Raw genomic sequence first — 12,469 nt, 5'->3', positions numbered from 1 at the left:
AAGATATCATGGTACATTCTGCTCCTCATCTCGTCAAGAATTCGGTTGCTTGTACTAAATGCTTGCTCTGATGCTACCGTTGACACTGGAGTTGTTAGAATGTCACGTGCTATCATGGACAGTATTGGAAAACAATTTGTGTTGCGCTTCCACCAATGTAAGATGTCTAGTTTGTCATAATCAATTACAAAATTAGATTCAAAATATTTTACTAGTTCTAAAGACGCTTGTGTTGATGATGATCCCGATGCTTTCTCCTTCCTCTTCAAGAAGCTCCATGATGATCCTTTAGGCCCCGAACTGCTCCTTAACGTCAAAGTTGCCTCTTCTTGTTGTCCTGTTCTGTATTTTGTTCCACACAAAGCAAACAAGTTTTCTAACATTTTCCTAGTGTCTTGTCAATACCTAAATTATCTGTTGTAGCAGACATTAAATATTCAGTCTCATCTAATTCGCATGTAGGATCTAAAATGATTGCTAATGCATATAACATAGGACAACCGGCCTATTAACTTTTAAATTTAGCTTCCATTTCATTAATTATGGGTCCAAATAGATTAATATCCCTATAAAATGTAAATGTCTCTGAAATATTAAATAAATGATGCAAGGCTAGATGCGCAGTAGGATAATAAACACCAGAAAGTAATTTAGTAGCGTTGTAGAATACTTCTAAAATTTTTAAAAACTACTCACCTATCTTTCCATCTGTATCGTAAATAAAATTATCACCGTGCTTACTATTCACGTATACAATGATGATCTGTTGATACGGAATTACAGTCTTCAACATTAAGTAGGTAGAGTTCCACCTATGTCTCACATCAGTTGAAAACTTTCTAGGCTGCATCTCGTTGTTCCTGCAGTATTGTCGAAATTCTTGGAGCTGAGCTCCAGAACTAGATATGGAAGATAACGATTCTCTAATTTTTGAAATATGGGAGGAAATAGATTCAATTCCTGCTTGTACTACTAAATTTATTATGTGACATGCACACCGTTGATGTAAAATTTCTCCACCAAAAGGTAGTTTCAAATTAGCTTTAAACATGTTAATAGCAGTTGTGTTAACTATGCATTATCAAAAGTAATTGTTAAAACTTTATCTTTGATCCCATAAAAATTAAAATTTTCCATTATACTTGAAAAAATAGCATTTTCATTATGAAGAAATGGACATAAATAAAAACCAATTATTCTCTTTTGTAAAACTTAATCTCGTCAACATAATGTGTCGTGATGCACAAATAACTAGTTTTATTGCACCCCTCCCAAAGATCAGAAGTACAGGAGATTGTAGCATTGAAATACCTAAAATTATCAACTAGAGATTGTCTCATTGCATAAAAAACTTTCATGCAATCAGATTGAGTTGTGTTTCTACTTACCCGTTTAAATTGTGGACATAAAGTCGTGTGAATGAATTCTTCAAATGTTAAATCATCTGCAAAAGATAAAGGTAATTTGACACTAGCTAAAAATTTAGCTAATGCCTCACGAGCCCGTTGTGCATCATATGTAAAATTTTATAAACATTGTGATGTGAGTGACGGTGTTTGTTGGCGGGAGTCCACACTATCACCTTGGTGCAACGGTTGACATGTTTTCCAATGTCTATCAAGATGGCCAGTACCCCCACCCTTTTTGTTAGAAAAGTGTTTTCTTACAATATTTACATATCGCGCACATTTCAACTTTACCTGATTTAGGATTAAGTCGTAGCTCCTCAGTGAAATGTTGCCATGCAGGAGCAATTCACGGTCTTTTTCTCCTGGTACGTTCTCTAACATCCTCGTTGTGCACTGATTGACTATCAACCGGAACAATACATGATTCAGTGGGGTTGGAGTTGTGCATCAACATTTCATCCTCGTAAAATGGTTGATCTCCAAGATCAGGGAAATTTCCTTCCGCGATTTTCTGTAAAAAAAAACATAAATTTATGTTAAACAAAAGGGTTTATAAACAATAAACAATGTAATTAAACATTAAATAGAAACAAAATATTATAACAAAAATAATGAGAACCAAGACTCAATACCTTTGTTTTTCAGGATGCAGTGGAATTTGGTTGAAAATTATAAATGAAATAGGTAAGAGAAACTTAGGAATCGCTTGAGAAAACTAAGAATCAGAGAGAGGATATGAGAGATAGAGTTATGAGAATGAGATGAGTTGAGAGTTGAAAGAGAGGTAGAAGTGTGAAGAATGTTGTGAGTGGAGTGGGGTATTTGTAGGGGTTTTTGGGATGATTTTTAAGAATAAAGCCATTACACACGTCGCGGGCTGGCTTGGAGGAGTCATTTTTGACCGTTACGCCCGTGACATGTCGGGCCGTGCCATGCCAGTGCCTCGCACAAGCCTGGGCCGTGCTAGGGCCGTGGGCTGGGGAGTTGCAGCCCAGCCCTAGCCTACGAGATGTGTCAGGCCGGGCCGTACAGGGCCCGACACTGTAGCGTGCTAGGCCGGGCCATCCAATTGATAACTCTAGTCACTAAGGTTTTCCCAAAAGGGGCATATGAGCTTTCTAATTCAGAGGGTCAATGCATTTACTTTTGTGTAAATGGAAAGTTTATCTAAAAATTCTATGCTTAAATAAATAAAGCAGAGTGAGCTACGAATGGCTTGATCCCCAAAGGGGTACGTAGGCAATCTAGTAATAAACTAGATGCAACCACAAAATAAAAAAAATACATATCTTCCCCTATAGAACTACACAAGGCTTGATTCCCATGAAAAGGATACGTAGGCAATCTAGTATAAATTAGATGCAGCCATGAAATCAAAACAAATAAATTACCCTCTTTTGTTCAATTATGCAAATTAAGAAAAATGTCCAAATACATGCTATTGAAAAATGAGCATAATAAATCTAAAAATAGAAAAAGCTAAATCTTAAGGACAATAATAATAAACAAAAAAAAAAAGACAGAGAGGGTGTCTAAATGAAGAAAAAGGAGGGACGAAATCATCATCAGTCTTTTTTGAAGAATGCATCCAAAGAGTCACGTATCTTCTGATATTCATGCTCCTAAGACCTGGCTCCAGCTGTAGCTTCTTTAATTTTGATAAACCTTACAACCTTAGCTACAACCTGCAGTTGCTTGATTTCGTCACCGATCTTTATTTGTTCATCCAAAGAACTCTTTAGCTGGGAAACTGCATCTTTTACGGATTTTAATCGATCTACATAAGAACGTCACAGTTACTGCACCTTCTGCTAAGCTTATTTTACTTCTGCCTGAGAAGCCTTAATATTGTCTACAGCTAATTGAGCACTTGGAAGATCGCTGGATAAAATGTCGATAGCAGTAAGATGCTCCATTTGCGATGAATCAAATCTAAAATTAACCTTTCGTTCAAGGAAGCTTTCTCTTCAATTAGAGAAAAAGTGATTAAATGTTTCTCTGAATCAAACAAATGGTTCACGGTGTCTCTAAACCATACGAACTCACCTCGAGATATTCCTTTCATATTAATGAGGAAATCTATTATTTTGAGATACTCAGACACCTGAGAGTGATAATTTAAAGTACTTTCGAGGATGTTGAAAGTAAAACCCAATCAGAAATTGACTTTAACAACTGATAAAGTAATCCCGAGTAGGTTTATCTGAAATTTGATCAGCGATGGCAGAAATTTGATAAATGACTTTTAATGTAGAAGGCATGACAATTGCCAATGGGGGAGGTTCATCTAGGACTTCAACAATAGCTTACTCCCTGAAACTTTCAAAATCTTCGGGCTCTTCATCGCCTAGAGTCCTGATTGCATCAATTACATGATTATCGAGAGATGGTGGGTCCAATGACTCCTGGAAGATCTCTAAATCTTGCTGGCTTATTTGCTAACCCCAAAGATGATGTGATCATATCAGTGTCAACTTGCATATGATTAGAACTAAAAACACAAACCTGCATATGTCAACTTGCATGAAGACGTCGAATGTCAGTAATTATGTATACATCATCTTCTTTGTATGGGTTTTTCTCAAATAATGAATGGAGATTTTTCATTGAGCGCCCTAACAAAGGAGTAGTACTACGCATCCACCAATGACAATACCACCATGTGCACTGCCCTATGCGGGTGGCCCTCGGTATATGAAAATAAGTCCCAGTATGTCTCTTTAAAAATAAATACCAAGCATCGGCAAACCCATCTACCCCACAAGTCCTTTTCACATCAATCGTAAAATGAAACTTATCTGAAGGAACGCCTTGGTCAAAACTAAACTGGTGAGCAAATCTATTTGGATAGTATCATTCCACAAATATAGCACCACGAACCCTCACAGGGATTAAAGCTGCACGCATGGACAATAAAAGTTCAAATTTCTCATCAGTAAAGTCTTCATCGTCTAAGTAATTCGTATCTCTCTATTCATGGTACGAATATGGGCGGTAACGGACATACCGTTCGTCGCATACCATATGCCTACTTCCAGTCATAAATAAGAAAAGTGTTCAGCTAACCATTTGATGACGTAATGCATTGGAAGAAAAGCAAGGCTAACACCGAATCCATTCATACCTGTGGCATACTCATTAAATGCACAATAAATGTATCCCAAAACTGTGGGGGCAAGTGATACTCTTTTGCCTTGAGCCATCAAAGAGGCAACCTTTGGTAGGAAGGACGAAACGACTTAATCACAGTGATATGAACACATAGACCATACCAACTTCCGAAACCTGCAAAAGAAGTTGTCTTAATTGGCATTTTCAAGGCTTCTTATGGAAATCTTTAGAATGAGAATCTTGAGCCTGTTCAGTTTACAAACCAACAAACATGTGTTCTCCTCTATAAAAATATTCAGTCCATTGATCCCAAGATACAAATTGAGTTTTCAAAACATTATATATACGGGAATGGATCCTTAAAAGTTCTACAACGCAAGGATGATATAAAGAAGTGTTCAATAGCTTCTTATTTGTTAGAATGAATTCTTCATACGAGATTCCCAAAATAGACAAACCTCCGATGCTTTTCGGATCATATAATGAGATTCCCATTTCACTACCAATATGATGGAGAGTATTGCTTGTTGGCGTCCACAATTCAACAAAGCTCGCCAAACATTACAGTTATGAGAGAGGATATTGCGCAACAGCTACTGCATCATAAATCACTGCATTCTTCAAAACGCTGCGATTGCGACTTATAATCTTTGTAGTCCACTCCATTAAACAAAGTTGGAAGTGTGCTCGGCCACAAAAATTGAATTGTGAAGGAGGTTTCTTTTTTCTTATAGTATTCAGTACAAAGCAGGATAAAAATCAGGAGTAACTACGTTCCTGAGATCCCCTTCATGTCTTTTGTCAACTTCTTCAAGGGTTTCAGCTTTGAAAACAACACCTCTCCGTTGACTCAATTGGATGGTATTTTCTTCACTGTCGAAGAGATATCTCAAATAACCAGAATGAACTTCTTGAGAATTGAACAAAGAAAGGGGACCACTAAATTTTGTTGAAGCTTGAACTTCGCCTAAACCAACCGAACATTGGTAACTGGGCCCTAAAGTAAGTTCATTGTCAAATTTCTCAGGGGCTCGTTCTGAAAGAAATTTACCATAAGTATTCATAAATAAGCCTGTAAAAAAAACAGAGACAAAAGATGAATAGAAAATTATTTTTTTCTTTTCTTTTCTTGAGTATGACACGCGAACATAAATGTCATGTACATACTAAGGGGGTATTGTTGAAATAAAAAATACAATAAATAAAAAATAAAAAATATATATGGTCACCAGGGAAGTTGGATAACTTCTTAAAGGAAGTGGATGCATGGGCAAAAATGAAAATGTGTTAGTGAGGAATCTGATGAAAAGCAACGTGGGGAAGTTTAGGAAGTTAACTTCTACATCAGTGATCTACGTGAGTGGAGGCAATCCTTGAGAGATAAAGGTAGCCAATCACGTTTAAGTGCTGTGAAAAGAAGCCAATCAAAATGAAAGTGGAGAATTACAAAAAAATTATTAATTTATAGAAAAAAGAAAAAAGGGGGAAAAGTTACTTTTGACGGGTTTGTCTCATATGCCTATGTATAGGCGTGTAAATAAGACTTTCCTTTTTGGAATTCCCACGTAGCAAAATTTGTGCAGAGAAATGTGAGTGTATTGCAGGTAGTGAGAGAAAGTGTGAGATAGTGAGAGAGTGAAGTGAAATTGATCTCATTTATTTTATTGATTCGAGTTTAAAATTTGAGTTTTGTTACAGTAAAAAGTTTTTATAAATAATCACATTTAATTTTTTTACTACAGTAAAAAACTCTCACATAAAATTACATCACAACTTAAATTAAAAACTTGAATCAGCGAACTAAACAGACCCAGAAAAAAAAAACAGAGAGCTAAAAATTAGTCTTAACTCATTTGCTTTCACCTCATTTTATTTATAAGATTTCTCTTCAGCCTTCTCTCGTACCGAAGAGTCATCTTAAGAAAATAAGTTTATTCATTAGTGTTGGTCAGATTTAGGTTTTAAGAGATACGGGCTGCAAATAGAAAATTATGAGGTTGCAAATTTTTTTTTTAAAAACCTCTAAAAAAATCAAAATAGAGCTATAAGTTTTAAAATTCTATAAAGTTATGGAGTTACATAATTTCAAACCTTAAAAAAAATTAAAATAGAGTTGTAAATTTTAAAACTCTATAATGAGGTTGTAAAATTTAAAATCTGCATAAAAAATCAAAATAAAGTAGAAAGTTTTAAAACTCTACAAAATTATGAGGTTGAAAAATTTAAAACTTTCAAAAAAAAATCAAAATAGAGTTATAAATTTTAGAACTCTATAAAGTTATAGGGTTACAAAATTTAGAACTTCCAAACAAAAAATCAAAATATAATTGTAAGTTTTAAAACTCTACAAAATCATGAGATTGCAAGATTTATAATCTCTAAAAATGTAAAAAGAGTCTGATCGTTATGATGTAACCTAAAAAATAAATATGTGTGTATATTTGACAAATCTAACATGATGATGCAATTTAAAAGATTATTACAATTTTAGATCTAACTTACCTAGCTTGAAACAAAAAATGGGTGATCACTTTACACAAATAAAAAAATTAAAACAAAACTGAGCGATGATGAAAGGAAAGCCAAAAGCAATTACATTCTTTTTTTAAAGAAGCCAAAACGGACACAAATGTAAATTTTGTACGACCAACAACACATCAATGTATGTTGTGTGGGAAAATGTGACGGACACCTGGACGAACGATAATACGACACGTGGCCGTAACTACTCCTCGCCAAGCAACAACCCTCGACGTCTACCGCTCCGAAGAGCCCAAGCACGAAGTCCAACTTAGGGCAACGATTCCTTCTGGAGTCGACAGATCGTGCCGTCAAGCTTAAGGCACAAAGATCCCTTGATCGCAGAATCGACCACCAAGAAGGACGATTGGACTAAGCGTCGCTGGCGACGAGGGGAACGTTCTCTGGAGGACGTGGCAAGTTGCGTACAAAAGTGGAGGACGTCAGCAGGCATTAATTGCGAGCTCTTAAACCGCCCCACAGGGGACAGGAGAGTGTTATAGGGACGCACAGAGCCGTAATAGAAGATTAATTGGCTGAGTGAACAGTGCTGATTAGTGGGCTACGTCTGGGCCTAAAAAGGGAGAGCACTTGAGTGCTTCTGCCTACGAGAGAAACCCACCCAGCGAAGGAAGCCCAGTATAAAAGAAGGGAGACCCCCTACGAGGAGGGGGTTGAGATCCAAGAAGAGAAAGAAGAGAGTGAGAGATAGCAATTGATGTAAATTGTCATCCCCTCAAATAGAAATATACGACCACAGTGGATGTAGCTCTAATTTTACAGAGCGAACCACTATAAAATTTCTTGTCTTCTTTATTTGTGCACACCACAAACTACACACACCATACACCACGAATAATAAATTTTCACACATATTCAACACATAGGCCGGTAACTCAAAGGGAAGCCCAGAGGTAACACAGCCAGTTTTTTGTTTACGAGAAATCACCGTCAACAATTGGCGACTCCACTGGGGACCGAAAGCGTTCGACCCCCAACAACATAGTTAGCAAGCACGCCTTTAAGAGAGACGGACGAAACCGCCATCCATCCAGGGAATAACGGGATGGAAGGAGATCTACGCCCGGTCAAAGACGAAGTCCCACCCCCGGACGCGCCACGGCCGGATCCTGTGCAAATGCAGGCCCAACTGACCACTCTAACTGAGCTGGTACGTGGGCTGATGACCGTGGTTAAGCGCTTAGATGGGAGGAACTCTATGCCGCCGTTAGAAGATGCCCCGAGGCCGCAGGGACCTGCCATGGCTGGAAACCTGAACCCCGGTGACCACCCACATATCTAAGAGGGAACCGGGGACAGCGAGAATCACCGGGGCCCTCCTAGGCCTCAGCCTTCCCAATCCTCTGGCAGCCGTTTAAGGGCCGCCGGACTCTGAGCTCCCGAGGACCGGGTACCAAGGGGTCCGGGAAATCCCGAGGTATTACCCCAGAATCCAGGAGGAAACCCGCTAGGAGACTCAGGATCAGTACAGGCAGGCGGCCAGGCCAGGGGCGGACCCAACGCTCAGAGGGCAGAGGCATCGAGAGTAGCTGGCTCGGCCATTTCAACAGAAGAAGCGCGCGCCATCATGGAACATATGGCCAGCTTGGAGCAAAAATTGACGGGGGACATGGCAGGTCTAAAAAAGAACATCGGGCGAGTGGCCGAGGTGGTAAACATAGACATCACGCCCAGTCGCACGCATGACCATCCATTTACCAAAGAAATAATGGAGCCCCCTCTCCCCGATAAATATAGGTCACCGTCGATCCCACCATATGATGGTCGAGGGGATCCCGATGACCATTTGGAGATGTACACATGAGACATGCTCTTGCACGAGTATACTGAGGAGATCATGTACCGAGCCTTTCGGAACCATTTGACGGATTCTGCCCGAAGATGGTTCCGGACGCTGAGGCCAAATTCTATCTCGAGCTGGGATGAGTTGAAGGAAGCATTTTCCCTCCAATTCATAGGGGTTAAAAAGTACGTCCCCCCGAAGTAGAATCTGATGGCAATATACCAAAAGCCGAATGAGTCATTAAGGGAATGGCTTGCCAGATACGGGGAAGCTGTCGCCGCCACGATGGATATAACGGACAGAGAGGCCTTGATGGGGGCATTGTCTAGCATGAAGAAAATCACCCCCTTCAAGGGAGAGTTGAACCGGAAACCCCCATCCAGCTACAAGGAATTTATTGTGCGAGCACAAGGATACATCAACGCCGAAGAGGCAGACACAAATGACCCCGAGCATAGGTCCAACAAGAATAAAGGGACCGAGCAAGGGTCGGCGCCTGCAAAGCAGGATGGGAAAAAGCGTCGAGGCGGAGGAAGCGGAGACAAGCAGCCTGCCGTGACGTTGAGTGCTCTGGAAGCCAAAAAGCCAAGATAAGAGGAGAGCCGTAAGCCTCGGCTGTTTCAAAGGTACGATTCTTACCACGAACTAACAGTAGGAGTCGAGGAGGTCTTCAATCAGGTCGGCCGCAGAAATCTACTGCGCCTCCCGGAACCCATGAGGACAGATCCCAACCGGAGAAATCAGAAGAAATTCTGCAGGTTCCACGGCGATGTCAGCCACCACACCAACGATTGCGCCGACCTCAAGGATGAAATCGAAAGGGTAATCCGCGAGGGGAGGCTACAGGAGTTCAAAGCTGAACGAAGACCTCGACATGATGGCCACGGTGGACAAAATGACGGTCGACGCCGAGAGGAGAACCAGTGCCCAGAGGACCGAGAACCTGTCGGCGTCATACGAACTGTCCTCGGCGGCCCTTATATAGGAGGAGACTCAAGGAGGTCTCAGAAGGACTACGCCCACGAGGCCAGGGGGGTTTACCAGGAGCGATTCTGGAGCGTCTCCGCTTCAAAAACCCCAAGGTACAGCCACACCGACGTAGCCTTTAACGAGGACGACGCCAGCGGAGTTCACTTCCCCCATAATGATGCATTGGTGGTGGAAGCCATGATAGGGAACCACACCGTGTGCTGAATCTTGGTAGACAATGGGAGCTCGGTGGACCTCCTAAACTCCGACTGCTTAGAGAAAATGGGGATCTAAAAGGAACAATTGGAAAAGACCTCTAGGCTACTATATGGTTTCACCGGGGACTCCGTCATCCCCCAGGGGACCATCCGCTTGCCTATAACCGCCGGAGAAAAACCCCGACAGGCTACTACGATGGCCAACTTTGTGGTTATAAAAGGAGGCTCCCAGTACAACGCCGTGATTGGGAGACCAACCCTTCAGGCGCTAAGGGCCATAACTTCCGTCTACTACCAGAAGGTCAAGTTCCCTACCCCAAATGGCGTAGGCGAGATAAAGAGCAACCAGTACGAAGCTAGGGTTGCATACTCCGATGCCCTGCGCATATATGACCAGCCAGGGAGACAGGAGGCTAGGATGGTTTATCAGAACCCCGTCAAGGACATAGACCCCAGGGTTCAAGAGGAGGTCACATGGTCTCAACCCATCGAGCAATTGGTGGAAATTCAAGTTGATGAAGGCGAGTCCACCAAAGTGCTAAAAATGAGCTCAGACTTAGCCCCATCACTTAAGGTTGAGATCGAGAACTTCTTTAGGAAAAACTTAGATGTCTTCACCTGGAACCACGCCGACATGGAAGGGATCGATGCCAACATTATATGCCATTCCCTGAACGTCGACCCCTCATATCCTCCCAAACGCCAGAAGCGTCGACCGATGAATCCTGAGAGGTATGAAGCGCTGAAAGAGGAGGTCGACAAGCTGATCAACAATGGGTTCAGGGTCGACAAGCTGATCAACAATGGCTTCATCAGGGAGGCCCATTACCCACGTTGGGTATCGAACCCCATTCTAGTAGTCAAGCCCAACGGGGACTGGAGAACATGCGTCGACTTCAGCGATCTCAACAAAGCCGGACCCAAGGATGGCTTTCCACTCCCACGGATAGACCAAATGGTCGACGCCACGACGGGACATGAGATGCTGAGTTTTATGGACGCCTACTCCGGATACAACCAGATCCCCATGCATCCAGCCGACGAGGAGCACACGTCCTTCATAACTGACAGGGGCCTCTACTGCTACAAGGTGATGCCTTTCCGCCTAAAAAATGCAGGGGCTACCTACCAGAGGCTCGTGAATAAAATGTTCGCTCAATAGCTCAGCAAGACCATGGAGGTCTACGTTGACGAAATGCTTGTAAAGAGCGCCAGGGCCAGCCAGCACGTCGACCATCTGGGGGTAATGTTTGATGTATTAAGAAAATACCACATGAAACTTAATCCCCAGAAATGTACCTTTGGAGTTGGGTCGGGGAAATTCCTCAGTTTTATGGTTAGCAATTGTGGGATAGAAGCATACCCCGAGAAAATTAAAGCCTTACGAGATATGCGGTCCCCAACTAAGCCAAAGGAAGTGCAAAGGTTAACAGGATGTGTCGCCGCCCTAAACAGGTTTATATCAAAAGCGACAGACAAATGCGTCCCCTTCTTCGACGCTTTAAAAGGAAGCGGGCATTTTGAGTGGACACCGCAATGTTAAGAGGCCTTCCAAAAATTGAAGTAACATTTGGGCAAGCCCCCAATTTTGTCGAAACCAAACCCCGACAAGGAGCTTAGCCTATACCTTTCTGTGTCCCAACACGCCGTAAGCTCCGTACTAATAAGAGAGGAAGAAAGGGTGCAATTGCCAATCTACTATGTAAGTAAGAGACTCCTCGATGCCGAATCAAGATACAGCGAAATGGAGTGCTTAGCCCTCGCCTTGATGGTAGCTTCAAGAAAGCTTCGGCACTATTTCCAATCTCACACCATACGGGTTCTTACAAACCACCCGTTGAGACAGGCTCTACAAAAGCCTGAAACTTCCGGTTGACTCCTCAAATGGTCGGTAGAACTGAGCCAGTTCGACATAAAATATTTGCCAAGAACTGCGATCAAAGGCCAAGCATTGGCCGATTTTCTAGCCAAGCTCTCCCATAGGCCAACTCCCGCCACGCCTGAAGGAGTCGAGAGTATAGAATGGAAGCTCTACGTGGATTGAGTGTCGAGCGAAAGCGGGTCAGGAGCCGGCGTCTTGGTAATCAGCCCAGAAGGCCACAAGATTACCTCGGTGGTTCGATTTAAATTCAAGGCGTTGAACAATGAGGCGAAATACGAAGCACTAATCGCAGGACTGGGATTGGCCAGCCACCTGAAAATCAAAATGCTCATCGCCTTCAGCGACTCTCAATTGGTCGTCGGGCAAGTAAAAGAAGAATACCAAGCTCGCGGCGAGAAGATGGGAGCGTACCTGAGGAAGGTAAAGGAAGAACTCGTTAAGTTCAAAAACTATGAGATACTTCAGATACCACGAACTAAAAATGCAAACGCTGACGCTCTGGCAAAGCTAGCATCTTCAAGAGATTCTGACACACTAGGGGTCGTTCCCATCGAAG

At 42.0% G+C, this 12,469-nt stretch overlaps 1 protein-coding gene across 1 annotated transcript; it reads left to right on the top strand.

The window, feature by feature from the left end:
* Nucleotides 1-9,558: 9,558 nt before the first annotated feature.
* Nucleotides 9,559-10,038, top strand: LOC112092387. The gene has a single exon (XM_024168480.1). It carries the CDS (start codon nt 9,559-9,561, stop codon nt 10,036-10,038), a length of 480 nt encoding a protein of 159 aa, XP_024024248.1.
* The last annotated feature ends 2,431 nt before the right edge of the window (nt 10,039-12,469 follow it).

Source organism: Morus notabilis, unplaced genomic scaffold (genome assembly GCF_000414095.1).
Source record: "Morus notabilis unplaced genomic scaffold, ASM41409v2 Scaffold436, whole genome shotgun sequence".
In the NCBI taxonomy this organism is placed as follows: domain Eukaryota; kingdom Viridiplantae; phylum Streptophyta; class Magnoliopsida; order Rosales; family Moraceae; genus Morus; species Morus notabilis.
The sequence above is the reverse complement of the archived record's forward strand: the minus strand, read 5'-3'. Positions and strand labels throughout refer to the sequence as shown.

Bases quoted from the DNA above. Each gene is read 5' to 3' on its own strand.
- LOC112092387 (XM_024168480.1), top strand. From the start codon at position 9,559: ATGAGGACAGATCCCAACCGGAGAAATCAGAAGAAATTCTGCAGGTTC.